Source organism: Lissotriton helveticus, chromosome 2_1 (genome assembly GCF_964261635.1).
Source record: "Lissotriton helveticus chromosome 2_1, aLisHel1.1, whole genome shotgun sequence".
Lineage (NCBI taxonomy): Eukaryota > Metazoa > Chordata > Amphibia > Caudata > Salamandridae > Lissotriton > Lissotriton helveticus.
The window spans coordinates 1,315,819,865-1,315,836,910 of NC_136059.1; the positions used below are offsets into that span (position 1 = coordinate 1,315,819,865).

Here is a 17,046-nt window from a genome sequence, read left to right on the forward strand (position 1 = left end):
TTGTGCCTAAAACTATCTCCAAGAGCTTGATCTTGAGTTTGCCTCCTGAACAGAGTCCCAGGACCAGTGGACTCTATCTGCCTTCCCTGCCAAGTTGCTGGGACTTGCCTGATCTCCTTGTGCCGCTGGAGCCCCGCCTGAAGTGTGCCTCGCTCACCCCCCTTTTTGCAGCCCGTGCCTGGCCGCCCTCCTGCCTCGAGCCGTACAGCTCGCCACTGAGCCGTGCCCCGCTCCGCTGGGCCGCCCGCACCCTGCCCCCATTCTCCTCTGAGCCGCACACCTTGGTCGCCCCAGCAGCTGGAAATAGCCTGGAGCCTTTTGGGAGACGAGAAACGCCCGCACGCTGAAAGCGCACTGGCCGCCTCCCTCCCCGCTCCGGCCTTGTACGAGATCACCCGCATTGTCCGCTGCAATTTCCACGGAAGGTACAGTTCGTACCTCAGAGGCATGCGCACCGCACCAAGAACGAGCCGCCGGTACCACCTGTACCCGCCGCTCGGTGCCGCCTCTATCCCCGCACTTCGCACCGGACCGCCTGTGGGGTCTCACAGCCCGGTACGGTGCGTACCCAAAACGCACCCCCGATCGCCCCTGGTGCGATCTCTTCCACAGCGCGTACTGTGAAAGTACGCACCGCACAGACACCTCGCTCCCTGAAGACTACGCTCCGGATCGTCTGCCCCGCTGCAGAGTCCCGCTCCGTCACCTCGTACTTCGAGGCCCTCTTACCGCGCCGGACTTCTAGAAAGTACAGCAGACCTCGCCCGGGCCCGCCTTCACTTGGGGCCGCATCTGTTCACCACGGACTCCCCCTTTTTCAGGAACAGTGTGACTCGGACCGCAGGTCCACAACGTCGGCATCACTCTGTTAGAAAGGTACGAACTCACCAAGAAAGGGGTTATCACACTCGTGCGACGCGCACAGGACCCCTAAAACAGCATTTTGAAAGAACTGTTGCCTTTTTAAAATCTTGTGGCCTCATTGAAATAACGTTATATTGGTCTTGTAATTAAGCCTGCACATGAAACCTATTTTTACCTAAAGCCTACGTATTTTTGATACAAATCTTACTCCTGGTGTCCATTTGTGGTGGGTCTGTGATTTTACTGTATGTGGTCATAAATGCTTAACTGACTTAGCGCCATGAGGATTAGCCTTGTCTGCTCGCGCCACACAACCTCAAGTGTGAGCAGGGGTAATTCTGAGGAGTAGTTCCCTTGCCCTGACTAGAGGAGAGGGTCCCTGTTTGTCACAAGTATATACCTGTGCCAACCAGAGACCCCCAATTCTAACATTGGAGGCAGCGGTGAGGATTTTTGAATTTGCATTTATGATTTATGTACAGTAAATTATTGATCACCACATAGTGAGAGCAGACCTATAACGCAGCCACAGATTTATTGTTTTTTAATTTTGCTGAGAGATCTCCAATTATTGAAGTCATGCCTGGCTCACTCCCTGCTGGAAGAGCACCCTCCATAATCTCCATAATCTCTGGAATTGATGAAGTAGATTGGGAAGACCAGGGACAGGAGAGTTACCCAGTGGAGCAGTTGAAAGGCTACTGCATTAAGTTCAGCGTTGCCCACGCTGGATGCAAAAGGAAACCCCACTTCATAAAGGCGCTGAGGGCCTGGAAGGAGTCAAGGGATCCAGAGAATGCGGAGAACCACCAGAAAGCATTATTGATTTGAGCAGCATCCTGTCGCCAGAGGAGCTGACAGACAGGGCAGCAACCAGGGAATGCAATGGGGGTTGGAAGCGCACACCAGAAGGAATCAATTATTTCCAAAAAATATACCAACTACAATACAATGGTGCAGCAGTGAGATCCTCGCTGTCTTACGAGAGCCAGTGAACAAAGGAATGTAGATGCTACCAGGACGGTCGCAGCACTGCGCACTGTTCACAAAGTGGTCATAAAATGACCCTCCAAATCATTAAACAAAAGTATATACATTGAACCAAAAACTTTATAAAACACATTGACGCAGTTATACTTGTAAATGTAAATCTTTACATGTAGGTTAGGGTCAAAGGTTAATTAACACCACATTTTGGTAGTGTTCACATATAAAGTGAAGTACAATTCATAGCACAATTATCATCATAGAGTACGCATAAGTACAAAAAATCATGTCTTGACAATAGATCTTGTAGGGGCCCGATGCATTTCGGGACCGAAGAGTCCCTTCTTCAGGGGACAAACTGAATGTCAAGAGATATCGATTTCTACACAAGATTCAAATGCCGAATGAGTAGCCAGTCGAAACTTCTAGACCACAGGCGGCAGGCGAAGGTTCGTGTGAAGTGCAAAACGTAAGTCATCAACTCCACGATGTTTGAAATTCTCACTAGCCCCCCATTAGTAGCCGAATGGGGGAATGGTACCACCAGATTGAGAAACGCTCCCGGACTGTCCGTGGCGTGTTAACAGCCCCAGGGCACATGAAGTGGAGATGGCAAGATTAAATGGACAAATGGAAATGGAGAAACAAAGATTGGCAATGGAGGAGAAAAAACTCCAAATGGATCATGACATGAGATTGAAGGAGTTGGAGCTGAAAGCTAAAAGTTTGGAAACAACTCCCTCTGGTGGCAGCACAGCCGGTGCAGGTAGAGTCAATGGTGTACATGCCTAAAGATGCGGTAAAGGAATACTTTAAGGGGGATGACATAGGGCAGTGGTTCAAGGCCTATGAGGTAGCCATGTCCTCCCACCGGGTCCCTGAGAGAGATAGGGGAGCGGGGTTGTGGGGGCGGTTCCTTACTGAGGGCCGGGACACTCTGCTAGATCTACCCTCTGAAGTTTACAATTCTTATTTCCACATGAAAGAAGCCTTAATGATCAGGTTTGGGTTAACTCCTGAATTGTATAGACAGAGGTTTAGGGGTTGTACTAAGATTCTTGGGGGTACCTATGTGGAGTATGTAACCTTTTTCTGCAGAGCACTGGATGGTTGGGTGAACGGTAGCAAAGTGAATAATTTTCAAGTGCTTCTTGATTTAATGGCATGGGAGCACATGTCTAGTAATTGTTTTCCTGAGCTACGCCAGCACCTGATTGATAGCAAGCTGACTAACCCTAGGAAGCTTGCTGAGGAGGCGGACCGCTGGCTCAGCACCAGGGTCCAGTGGGAGACTCAGCCAAGGGTGGGCAGGGTCCCCAGCAGAAGAGTGGGGGGACAGGGGTAAACAGAAAGGGTTCCAAAAGGGCCCCCAAAGTAATCCCCAAGGGGACCAAGGGAAAGGTTCTCAGCCTCCCCCACCCCAGAAACAGACCGGGGCCGACAGGTAAGCCTGTTACAGGTGTGGTGACCAGGGTCATTTTGCCACTGATCCTAAGTGTCGCCTGTTTGGAAAACCCGCACCCACTGGTGCCCCCCCGAAAAATAGCTAGTGTTAATGCTGGGGAGGAAGTAGCAGTCCAGGGGGGGGGGGGGATCCTGTTCAGATGACCCTAGTCTCTTTAGGAGACGGTGAGATGGTCCCAGAGAACTACTTACCCTCCAACACTAGGAAATATGGGCAAGTAGTGACCGTCAATGGAAAGAAAGTAGAGGCTCTTAGAGACACAGGAGCCAGTGTGACTGCAGTCAGGCAGCACCTGGTGTCTCAAGAGCAGGTTGTACCCCATGCCTACTGCAGGGTTGTCAATGCTGACAACTCAGAGAGCCGTTGTCGAATGGCTCAGGTTCCTTTTGAGTGGGGGGGGGGTCTCTGGTACTCTGCAGGTTGCTGTGAGAACTGCCATGCCTGTAGACTGTTGCTAGGGAATGACTTGGAGAGCTCTTCTTGGGAAAAGGTGGAGAAAGCAACTCACCTGAGGATGGTGGGTTTACTTGACTGGGCGTGCGTGACCACCCGGTCAATGGCAGCCAGTAGGGGTGCTCAAGAGATCCTGGAGCCCGAGGAGAGGCCCAGGAACCGGCCTTAGAGAGAAGGCGCAGGGGGCGTGGGAAACCGGCCCCTGAAGTTCCCACGGCCCAGGAGGAAGCAGAACTTGAGGGGGATGCCCTGGATCCTACCGGGGAGCAAATAGCTGAACTGGGGGACCTGCCTGAGCTGACCCATTGGCAGCAGGAAGGAGGCCCCTCCAGGGAGGAATTCTGCAGGGAGCAAAAAAAATGCCCTTCTCTCGTGGGTATGCGGCAGCAGGCTGCAGACCAGGCCAATGGTGTTCAGTCCGGTACACATTTCATTTACTGGGAGAATGACCTCCTGTATTCAGAGCCTAAGGTTGCTGAACCTGGGTCCGCCCGTGCGCTGGTGGTACCCCAGAAGTTCAGAGCCTTCCTACTGGGGCTGGCTCACGATGCGCCCTTAGCAGGACATTTGGGGATAATCAAGACCTATGACAGGCTTGTCACCCACTTTTATTGGCCCCAAATACACAGAAGCTCAGATGCTCATTGTAGATCATGTCAGACTTGCCAGGCAAGTGGGAAGAGTGGGAGGAAGCAGAAGGCTCCTCTCCAGCTCTTCCCTGTGGTCAGTACCCCATTCCAGCGAGTGGGAATTGACATTGTTGGGCCTCTGGACCCCAAGACAGCCATGGCCAACAGGTTCATCCTGGTCTGGGTGGACCATGCCACCCGGTACCCTGAAGCCATCCCTCTGAGGACAGTGATACCCCCCGTGGTGGGACGAGCACTGATGGGAATTTTCTCCCGAGTGGGATTCCCTCTAGAGGTGGTGTCTGACAGGGGCACCAATTTCATATCCAAGTATATGAAATCCCTTTGGCAAGAGTGTGGTGTAACCTACAAGTTCACCACCCCCAAGGAAATGGGTTGGTTGAGAGATTCAACCAAAACCTAAAAGGCATGATTATGGGCCTGGAAGGACCCATGAGGGGCAAGTGGGACGTCCTCTTACCATGCCTTCTCTTTGCATACCGTGAGGTGCCACAGAAGTCTCTAGGGTTCAGCCCCTTTGAGCTTCTGTATGGCCACCCAGTCATAGGACCTCTGAGTCTGGTTAAGGAAGGCTGGGAGCAATCTCCCAGGAAACCTCCCCAGAATGTATACAGTTACATGCTGGCCTTCAGAAACCAGACCAGGCGATTCAGTCAACTTGCTGAGGCAAATCTGGAAGCCAGCCAGGAAGAGATGACGCAGTGGTACGACCAGAACGCCACTCTGGTAGAGCTTGAGCCTGGACAAAAGGTGTGGAGCCTTGCGCACTTCAGGATAAGTGGACAGGTCCATTTGAGGTTGTGGAGCGCAAGAGTCCTGTCACCTACTTGGTGAACTTGCAGTCTCCTAGGAACCCTTTGAGGGTCCTACATGTTAACTGCCTTAAGCCCCACTTGGAGAGGTCCGAAGTGGGCATGCTCTTTGCAACCGATGATGGGATGGAGGAGGAGACCGAGCCTCTTCCTGACCTCTTGGTAGCCTCAGAGCGAGATGGGTCAGTGGATGGAGTTAACCTCTCACCCACCCTGACTCCTGAACAACAGAATGACTGCCGCCAATTGCTGGGGCAGTTCCCTGATCTGTTCTCCCTGATTCCTGGTGTCACAGATTGGTGCGTCCATGATGTGGAAATAGGAGACAGCTTGCCTGTAAAGCACAAGGCTTACAGAGTAACTGACAGGGTCAGAGCCTGCATCAAAGAGGAGGTCTCAAAGATGCTTGCTCTTGGAGTGGTTGAGTCCTCCAGCAGTCCTTGGGCCAGCCCAGTGGTCTTGGTCCCAAAGGCTCCGTACATATTTGAAGGTCTAAAACTCCCCTTCTTATAGTCCATTTCAGAAAACTAATGTGATTTAGGGTCTGAGGCTTTGAAGTTTTATGTTGGGGTTCTGCTTCTTTTAAAGTACCCAATATTCTGCTACCTCTTTGTCTTGAAAAGCAGTCTATCACAGCAGGAGAGTCTCCAAAGCTGATGGGCCCACAACACTGGCTATGGGAGTGACTAGAGTTCATAACTTAATGGCAGCTATAGTGATATATGCATCAAAAGGATGTCCCAAGGGCCAGAGCCCACCTATTTAGGATTCTCTCATCAGTCCCATCTCCTTCCGGAGATATGGACAATCCCCTTCCTTGTGAGCTCTCACTGATTCAAAGAGCACCTGTTCAAGTGTATAAGGTAAGCGTCAATCTATCCCTCGCCAGTGTGTATCTCACCCAGCTTACAGAAATGCAGCAATACACAAATCGGTCTGGGGAATATCTCTACCTCCACTCCATGTTTCTTCATGCAGGCCTGGGTCCCCCAAAATGGAATCCAGGGCCCTCCATGTATTGCACCAGTCACAGGAACATATACACCCTGTGCATGTATACAGCATACACACACTCTGTATCATCCCTGTACTGCAGCACTCACAGGCACACATATATCTAGCATATGCATTTAGCATGCCCGCACTGCCCATCAGTATATCCTTCATGTACTGTAAAACTCATAGGCACACATACATCCAGCATATGCATTTAACATGCACACACTTTACCCTTCCTGTATTATAGAATTCTCAGATACACATGACCCTAGCATGTGCACTTATCCTGCGCACACTGCATAGCTCTACATCCTTCAGGTACTATGTAAATGTAAATGTGCTGGACTTGTAAAGCGCACAGCTGCCCGTAAGCGTCCCGGCGCTTGCTTAGGGAACCCGTCCTGGTATTCCCCTGTGAGATACCCCGGCAGGGCATCCACAAGGTGAAAGCCAGGCATCCCGCCGCGAGGGGCCGTAGTGGAGATTAAGCAAGCTATTGCCCAGAGTCGCAGAGTGTGACCCCGTGAGTTGAGTAGGCACCAGAGCGAGAATTGTCGAGTCCGTGGAATTTTTGAGCCCGAGACCCGCCGAGGCGGGGAATCGAACCCTGGTCCACGGTCGATCTCAGCTTCTGGGTCTGCCGCCTCTAACCACTGAGCCACGCTTCTCCACTATACCACTCATAGGTATATACCCATCCAACACATGCATTCACTAGGAATGCACTGCTCAGGGCTGCATTATCCCTGTATTGTACCCTTCCCAGGCACACATACACCAAGCGCAGATACACCACTTCAACTCTGAAGAACTTAAAAATTGAGTGAGCCAGTATGCCTCATTCCAGTAACACAGGATAGAAAGGACCTGTTTACGCCTACTGATCACTACATGGTATGCTGCCACCACCACGCTTATACTGCTTAACTCCTGGTGAAGGCAGTGCCCTTCCACCACTATGAGGGTAGCGCTTTGGGCACCACTCCTGGTCCAACAATACCGCAATCCATGAGTCAGCATTAGGGATCCATACATCAGTGCATTGTGCCACACAGGGCAGTGGTGCACATCCATTCACATGCATAGGGCTTTTCCATCCCAATAACATGTTGAAACATATTTCAGTTGCTCAAACATATTCTTTACAAAGTTTGGAACAGATAAGTCAGCAGCAGTGAAAGTCACGGACCACTAAAATTTGGATTTAAAATTCTGGATGCAGCATTAACTAACAATTTGCATTTGCTAACTCCTTAATTTATAAATTGAAACTGTGAGCTATGGTCAAGTTTATATTACTGTTCCTATTAGTCGGCACCTTTCTCATTGCTTTCATGTTTGGCATCTCTTGATGAACCTATACCGAACTTTCCAAAATAATTTCTTAAACACCGTGAATTTTTTTTCAAATTTAGGTGACAATAGGTGAACTAGGTGGTCACCCATGGAGGCAATGGAGGAGATAAAAACTAATCAGGTGCCATATTTAAGGATCCCCACCCTGATGGTGGGGAATGTTTTGTTGAAAGTGCTCCTACCACTAGGCTGGAAGCACTTTTGACGAAACGGTTAACTGGACAGTTGCCATGTCATAGCAGTTTTAGAACATTTTTTTTTGTTTTGCACAAAAAACAATCTCCCAAACTGGTGTTTCTGCAAAACAAAATATTAATGGCCCTGAGGCACAGGAAGATATCTCCCTTTGTGTAGGAGCCAGTGATTAATAGTCCAGCCTGGGACCTCCAGACCTATCATGGTGGTCTAGGTTAGGAAAAATATGAATTGAAATGTCTGCCTTAAATATTGCCGGTCATCCAACACATTGATGCAACTGCCCTGTTATGAACTTGATTCTGGGTCACAGGCTTTCAAGGGCAGACCTAGATGAAGCTCCAACACTAGAAATGTAGCGGTTCCTCTGCTTCTAAATGAAATGGGGGAACAGCAGAATTGGAAGTGTGCAATTCCCGTGTGTTTACAAGAGTTCTCTTGTCCTGCCAAACCCAAAATGAGCTCCGGGGACACTTTTAATCGTCCAGTTCAAATCTCTATGGGACTTGATTACTTTACAAAACCCCACCAAACTGCCTATGCTTTCATACCTTAATTTGCTGTGATGCTTAAAGATATGGTAAAGCTGTTTCAGAGTAATTCAAGATACTTTATGTCCACATATACTTTCATGTGTATATGTTTGTTTTCATGAATCTCTATTACGTCGTGTTGAATATTTCTTATTCCTTTCTTTGCCATGTCGTGATTGGAAATAGACTGAATTTGATCTCAAATTATTCCTGAATTTCAGCTACCATGTAGCACTATACAGGTAGTTAGTTACACAAGGAATATTCATCAATTGGCATTAAAGCTGTAAACTATTCATGATGATTTTTTAAAAATACAAAAACGCATCTAAAATTGGGACATAATCATCAAAGGTGCAATAGCACCTCAGAGCAGGTCTCACTCGGTTCTAGTTGTCTTACACTACCCAACCAGGAGGAATGGAGTACAACTTACATGCTTACATTACAGGCCCAGTGTTCCCTTGCAACGGCAAAAGCATTTTTAATTACGCCTTTGTTTCAACGTACCTTGCTGTGAGTACTTAAAGACATTCTATTTCACTCTGACTTTGTGTTGGGCCCTAGGCTTGTGTGGTAAAGTTATGTGCTCGTCTTGTGTTGCTGCGTATATAGTCCTGGTCTTGCAATGTTGCGTGAGGTTGTTATTCATGTGGCGGCGAGTGTTCTGGGGTGGGAGGCTGAACAGTACGAAGTAACGGAGGAGGAGGAGCCCGTTGTCAATGTAAGTGCTGTGGTTTCAAGTATGAGTATAAAATAAACACTACACATTGTCTTACCTTCCTGCTTCCAAAGTGTTGTTTGTAATAGAGTACATGTTTATTTCAGTCCAATGGATACGACTCACTGCAGAGACTGCCTGAAATATTAAATGACCTTTGAAGCACAAGCGACACTAAGTCTCCTCTTGTGATTATTCTCACCTATGTAAGAGCCATGTAATATGTTCAAGAGATGAGAATTAGGGCTTTTTCGCTACAGACGTTTGAGCAGGATGCAGCCTCACATTAAATACCCCATGGAAGGTGAGAGTTGGAGCAATGATTATCTGTGACCCCATTAATGTTTGACAGCATTCCTGTAGCTGAGTGCCTCTATATCTATGTCACAATAGAGACTCTAATCTGCAGCTTATTGCATTAAATACTACTAACAGTTCCTTTTAGGGTGGGCATCATGTCAACAAAAACGGAATAACAATAATAATGATTATTTTTGTCTTGTGCTTAAGTTGCTGCATCTTGGGTATACAACCTTTACCACGCAACTTTTACCACGACCTACCTTTACCACGCAACTTTTACAACGCAGGACCCTTTACCACGCATACCATTACAACGCTGGTATTTACAACGCAGATACCTTTACAACGCATACCATTACAACGTAAGTATTGGTAAGTATATAATTTTATTTAAAATATTTTAGGTTTGGGTTTTGGGTAAATGGGTATTTTTAGGGTTCAGGGTCAGTTTTCAGTTTTGGGTCAAGGGGTATTTTTAGGGTTCAGGGTCAGTTTTCAGTTTTGGGAAAAGGGGTATTTTTAGGGTTCAGGGTCAGTTTTCAGTTTTTGGGTAAATGGGTATTTTTAGGGTTCAGGGTCAGTTTTCAGTTTTTGGGTAAATGGGTATTTTTAGGGTTCAGGGTCAGTTTTCAGTTTTTGGGTAAAGGGGTATTTTTAGGGTTCAGGGTCAGTTTTCAGTTTTGGGTAAAGGGGTATTTTTAGGGTTCAGGGTCAGTTTTCAGTTTTTAGGTAAAGGGGTATTTTTAGGGTTCAGGGTCAGTTTTCAGTTTTTGGGGTACAGGGGTATTTTTAGGGTTCAGGGTCAGTTTTCAGTTTTTGGGGTACTGGGGTATTTTTTAGGGTTCAGGGTCAGTTTTCAGTTTTTGGGGTACAGGGGTATTTTTAGGGTTCAGGGCTGGGTTTGGGTTTTGGGGTACAGGGGTATTTTTAGGTTTCAGGGTTGGGTTTGGGTTTTGGGGTACAGGGGTATTTTTAGGGTTCAGGGCTGGGTTTGGGTTTTGGGGTTCAGGGGTATTTTTAGGTTTTAGGGCTGGGTTTGGGTTTTGGGGTACAGGGGTATTTTTAACATATATATTTAAAAATTAATACATAAATATTAATATAAATAATTAAAATATTAAATATTAAAATAATAATTTATTAATTAAAAAAATATTATTAATAATTACATTATTTTACCATATTATTTACTTACCTATACTTACGTTGTAATGGTATGCGTTGTAATAGTACCTGCGTTGTAGTGTATTGCGTTGTAAAGGTATTCGTGGTAAAGGGTCCTGCGTTGTAAAAAATGCGTGGTAATGGTCTGCGTGGTAAAAGAACGCGTGGTAACGTCATATATCCTGCATCTTGTCACTATTGTTTGGAATGTTGTCCTTTTTAAACCGTTAGCATAGTGTTCCTTCTTAGTAATATTTGAGTTTTCTGGGATGTTTTCTTGGTACATAATAGGTCTAGATTAAAATGCTTCTTCAAACATGTGTAATCTAGGCAAGTTGTAATATTAGGATAATAGTGGAACCCAATAGACCGCATTTGCTCTTATTCAACCATGGATTGGATCCCTTCTGGTCCGACGGAGACGTATGTTTAATATTTCTTCAATCCAGTCGGCCTATACTACACAAATCTTTTCATCAGCAAAATACTCCATCATTTCACAAAGCTTCCAATAATTGTGCACCTTAATATTGTAAATAAAAAGTTTCTATTTCATTGCAAGTTGACCAACTATCTTAACACTGTGTCCCCAAGGTCTCCATCTCAATTCAAGTGTATTTCAATGTATTTTTTTGTCTGATCAATAAAAGAATCCCAAAAATGGTGGCTCACAGTAAGAGACCACATAGAACTATGAACATTTACTACAGAGAAAAGAAAAGCATTGGAAAAGACCAGCCCAGCTGCAAGAAAGTCTCATACACACCTTCATGTCTGCGGTTAGTAGTAAATGGAGTCCTCTTCCATGGTTGCCGATGATATCATTCTCTATGATGACTCCGTCTCCCTTCGAAGTCACTCCATGACTGTTGTTGTCGTAGATGCCGTTCCCACGTAGCTCCACCCTGCATCCTGCCTCAATCAGTGCACCACTTGAACTGTTGCAGGAGATGCTGTTGTTGGCAATACGCATCAGCTGAGAGCTCTGAACTACAGCGATGCCACTGTCTTGGTTGGCATGGATGGCATTGGCTACAATGTTGAGTGCCTCATTACTCTTGATGTACAGTCCAGCCGCTATCAATAAGGAAAAATGCAAATGAAATGAGATGAGGTACTTCATCCCAGATGGAGTTTGCATAAATCACTGGTATTTAATCAAGACATCCTAAATAAAAAAGCTGTCACAACGCAAAGTTTTAGTAGTACTTTATAACAGTGCCCTTCGGACGCTCTATTATGTAAAAGTTTTTATACCCCCTGCACAATCAAAAACCCAGCCCTCTTCCTGCGGTTATCTAGAGCCTCTTTGGTGTAATAGTCAGAAGGCTCTGTAAATTCTAGCCCGATATTGTAATTGTAAATTTGTATTTATATAGTGCTTGCTACCCCTGATGAGGCATTGACGCGCTTTGCGGCAAGTAGCACACTACTCTGGAACCCGAAAATTAGAGGTTAAAAGATTAGTCATTTTATTTTATTTCCTTTCTGCATTAGTTGCGTTAGGGCTGTGCTCTTGATTTCTTGTGTGTTTTGTAGAGTGTAGAGTAAGGATAGAATGATGGCAATGGATTTGAAAGGGACAGTAACAACCTGGCTGTTCCAGGACTAGGCGCAGAGCATGCTGATTGTAGTCCTTAGCGCCAAGACACCCTTGGGTATTTGTGCGCTTTTATAAATTTCATTAACATTAACATTAATAGTAATAAATTGTTTTTGTAAGTAGTGGTCGTATGCACCTGTTAGGAGACATGGCTAAAAAAGGAAGGGACAGTTTGTGAGGAATGTTTGGGAGTTCATAGTAGTCAGAAAGGTTTGGGATGAGTCAGAGAGAGAAGGGATGGGACAAAAGTTGAAATGAAGATATTTTATATAAAAAAACTGAAATTAACTTATACATAAACAAATGCACACTACACTTGGTAAGGGTGAATTTGATGGAGAAAACCCCTCTAAATCCCCATGTGAAAAATAAAATAAGGAAATAACCTTCTTACGCCTTCACAAACCCGATAGGAAAGCTCAGTGACTGTACTGATGTGTGCAATAGTCACACGTTCGAGCACCGTCAATACCTGTTTTTCTAAATTCTTAAATCAATAAGTGCTACAAATTGTTTATCTGCAGTGCTATGAAATGACAAGCCTGCAGCAGCAACCCCTATATGAAACATGTTACTGTTATTACAACAGCACTTTGGTTATCTCTGAGAACGCTTAGAGTAAGGAACCGTATGCATATGATTAGAGTGACGTATATTTAGAGAGATTATAGGCCGCTCCAAATAAAGAAACCCTATACATTGTAATCTGATTTTTCACTAATGCAATGGTCTTCCATGGATTTATGAGAGATGGACGAGTAATCTTTGTAAGCGCGCCACTGGGTCCTGAGAAGAGACGCAGCCAGCCTGTGAATGAGTCAAAGGGAAATATATGAAACAGAGGAGTAACCCATATGTGGGACTTAAAGGAGAGGAGAATAAAGAAGAGAAGACACTATAGAGTATCCTACAGCTTGCCCCAAATGAGGGAGGGGGAAATAAACAAGAGACGTTTCCTTGGAATCGCTGCATTTCTGAGAGTCTCCCTTTACTCATTTTAAAGTAAACTCAACTTTTCTTTTTTTACTCAAACTTTTGATTTGAGTGACGGCAGTTTTAAACAAAACTGAAAATTTTGGAAGGCATGTGGCACTTTTCTCGTGAAGTAGCAATTCAGTGTAGTTTGAGTTTTTTTGACACGGATGTTTTTAAATGTATTCTATATTTTCGCTTGAAACAAAAGTGCCACAAAAATTGTATTTCATGACGTGATATGGTACTATAAAACAAGGTACTACAGCCACAAAAATAAGTTACCTTGCAAACTGCTGGGTCTCCAAGAGCTTAAAAAATAAACGGTCATTGCTTTGTGATAAAATTGATGCGGTAAGGTTTTTCCAGAGTGCGACCTACATATTTGGCCAACTGTGAGCCCTTTACGACACGGCCTCACCACCACCAAATTCATGTTCAAACTTGACTAGCACTTTATTGCACAGAGTTGCGCTGTGCTTCATTGCTGCTCTTCTCTGATATCCCACCCACTCTAAAGATGTTTTCCCTTAACTGTAGATCTTTCACTAAACACTCCATGGAACTTGCATTGTTATTGGAAGACTTAAAAGCAGACGCCCTCTTTTTGACAGAGACGTGTCTACACAATGAGTCTGAGCCCATCCTTGCGCAAACACTTCCTCCCGACTATTCCATAAGTCGGACCGGTCGTAAGACCGGTAGAGGAGGGGGCATAGCCATTATTTTTTTAAATATTTTTAACTGTCGCATTATCGCAAACCCCTTACTAGATTGTGAAAGCTTGGCTTTCTTCTTAGAGGTCTCTCATACCAGCACCTTCTCCGGCCTCCTAGTTTACCGCCCCCCAGGCAGCCCTAGACAATTCCTTGAAGCACTCCCCATTGCAGTTGCCGATTTAGGCCAGGGACCAGCCAACTTCACTGTGCTTTGTGACCTTAACGTACACGTAGTCGATTCCTTTGACAATCTGGCTAAATAACTGATTGAGAATCTTTCAGCACTCCAGCTTACGGAGAAAGTGTTGAAACCCACTCACACCCACTCACTCACATCTATTGGATCCAATCTTTAGCAACTATAGCGAACTTACGGCAGGACTCGCTGTGCCTCTTCCCTGGACGGATCACTTCCTGATCCCTTTGTCCTTTTAAATTCCAGGACCCGTATGTCCCCCCAATATAGTTTCGGTCCGAGAGCGGAACTGATCAAGGCTTCCTGTTGATCAGTGGAACTTGGCTCTGGAAACCACTAGACCTTCCAGTGACCTAAATCTTAATCTGGCCAACGCTACTGAGAAATTTAACTCTTGGATCCAAGGCTCCTTGGATATAGTACTTCCTAAGAAATCCTCCCACATAACTAACAGGCTGAAAAATGCGCCTTGGTTCACTCCTAAATTGAGGGAACTCAAACAACGCTGCAGAAGGCTTGAAAGGAGATGGAGGTCGAATTCTTCAGAGCTTAGCAAAATGGAATATAGGGAATCTAGTAGATTCTACAAATATGAAATTAAAGTTACCCATGCTGCTTTTTACGAACAGAAAATTAAGTCAGCTGCGAACTCTCCCAAATACATTTTTAAAATTGCTAAGAGCCTATTCAAATTGCCTCAGAAGTCTCCTATGCTAGATGATGCTCTTACACACTGTAATAATTTGGCAGAGTTCTTTCAACAGAAAATTCCGAACATTTATCTGGCTTTTCCGCGTTCTCAGTCCACTAACCTTTTGACTTTCCCCCCTGAACCGATTGTAGGAAACCTAATCCTACTAACAATTTCCCCTCCTGGTTCTTGCCTCGCTAGACTTAATTATGGCGAACATAAAATCGGGCTCCCCCAAAGACCCTGCCCCCCCCAGGCCCTTACTTTGGTCGCAGATACTATTTGTTCTGCGAATCTTGACCTGGTGAACCCCTCTATCTATACAGGTGAAGTGCCATTGGCCTGAAATGCGCGATGGTTAAGGCCCTTCTTTAAAAACCTAAGCTTGATCAGGCCAATCTGGCTAACTACCGTCTCATCTCCCTTCTGCCCTGGGTGAGTAGGATTCTAGAGAGACACATAAATACTACACTTGTAGCCTTTCTGGAAGCTAATAATCTACTTCACCCCTCCCAGACTGGGTTTCGTCCGCAGCTTGGTACTGAGACTGCCCTTCTTGCAGTGACAGAGGAAGCAAGAAAGATTTTAGACCAAGGGGGCACTGCGACAATTATCCTTCTTGATCTCAGTGCCACATTTGACACTGTTTTTTTTAAAAATGTTTTTATTGTTGCGTCAAGAAAAATTATTGTGTATCATCATAGCATTGTCGGTGTCGCATCAACATTCAGCCACATCCGACCATCAGTGCAACATGTCTTTTTTTTTTCTTTTTTTTAACTTAACATCCAACTGTATGGTCATAGATTGGTGACTTATTAGCATTAAAAAACACGAATTATTACATCCCAGTGTAGCAGCATATTAAGGAAGTCTCAGTATCCCACAGTATGCATGAGTTCCGCTCACATCATGTGCACATTGAAGTCACAGGACTCTTCTATCCCATGTGCGATCCCCTCCCGCCTTCCATACCTACTCTACTTCTTCCTCCTCATCTGAGCTATCTATATCCTCCTCCTCAGGTAGCGGATCACAAAGTTCCCCCCTATATGTGTTCCATGGCAACCATAGTTTGTTCCATTTACGTGGGTTGGCTCTGCGTTGATACACCGCACGTTCCATCACCATGAGCATGTCCATATTTCTGCACCATTGCGCCAAAGTAGGTGTTTCCGGAGCCCCCCATTTCTGCGCTATGTCCCTCTTCGCTAACATCATCCCAATAATTACCCAACGTCGCCCCTGTGGAGTCAGGTTGTTCGGGCCCCAGACATTCAGCAGACAAACTCTAGGGTCAGGAGTAATGGGGAGTCTCAGGGTTTGGGCGACAGTGCGCATCACTCGCCTCCAGTACTCTACCATGTCAGGACAGGACCACAGGGTATGAAACAGTGTGCCTTCTTCCCCGCAACCTCTCAAACAGTAAGGGTGGTCCGCCCTCTGAATTTTATGTAGGGTAGTGCGTGTGTAATATACCCGGTGCAGTATTTTAAATTGTACTAGTCGGAATCTCGCCGAGATCCCAGCTTCTCTGGGCGACGCCAGTGCAGCATTCCAATTCGCCTCATCCAATTCCCCAAGCTCATCCTCCCATTTGTGTCTCAGTGTTTGTAATGGGTCAGGCAGATGGTTTACCAGCTTGCGGTACGTGAGGGAGGTGGCGCTGGCCTCCATGTAATCTGTAAGGAGTCGGTCTTCTAAGGGAGCTGACTCTGGGACCTGTGTTCCTGGTGGGATTGCAGCCATTAATGCGTGTCGTATCTGTATGTATCGGTATGTTTCAGTAACGCTCAGCTCATACTGCTCTCTCAGGGTTTCGAACGGAATTACCCCATCCCTCGTCCACATGTCACCCACCGTGGAGATCCCGATGTTATCCCATTGGGTAAAGCCTTTGCTGTTACGCAGATTCCCCAGGGCTTTGGAGTCCCACAGGGGTGTAAGCCGTGTGATCACACCCTCCCAGTGCAGTCGTCTTTGAGCTTTGTGCCATAGAGTAACAGTGTGTTTAGTCGGGCCAACCAATTTCGCAGTTAGTCCCTTATTGTAAAGCGGGGCTAAAAGGGTAGTAGTGCCCAGCTGTCGCCGGTCTGCTAGATACGCCGGGTCGTTTTGAGAAGCATGCATCCACTGGTTAATCACCTTGAGGTGAGCCGCCCAGTAGTATAACTCTAAGTTCGGGAGCGCAATTCCTCCACTGTACCAGTCTCTAACTAACTTCGCCTGTGCGACCCTAGCCGGTCGGTTCCCCCATAAGAGGCCCGACAACTGTCCTGATATCTGTCTAAAAAAGGAAGGTGGGACCATTTCCGGTGTATTTTCCAATACGTAGAGGAAACGGGGCAGCGCCACCATCTTAA

The 17,046-nt window shown here is 46.0% G+C and overlaps 1 protein-coding gene across 1 annotated transcript in view; it reads right to left on the reverse strand.

Annotated features, from left to right (window-relative positions):
- The window catches only part of FBXO10 (F-box protein 10), a 649,798-nt gene that overhangs the window by 117,319 nt on the left and 515,433 nt on the right, over positions 1-17,046 (reverse strand). Inside the window, exon 9 of the mRNA XM_078676241.1 lies at positions 11,269-11,579. Coding sequence (XP_078532367.1) covers positions 11,269-11,579 — 311 coding nt within the window. The remainder of the gene's footprint in view (positions 1-11,268; positions 11,580-17,046) is intronic.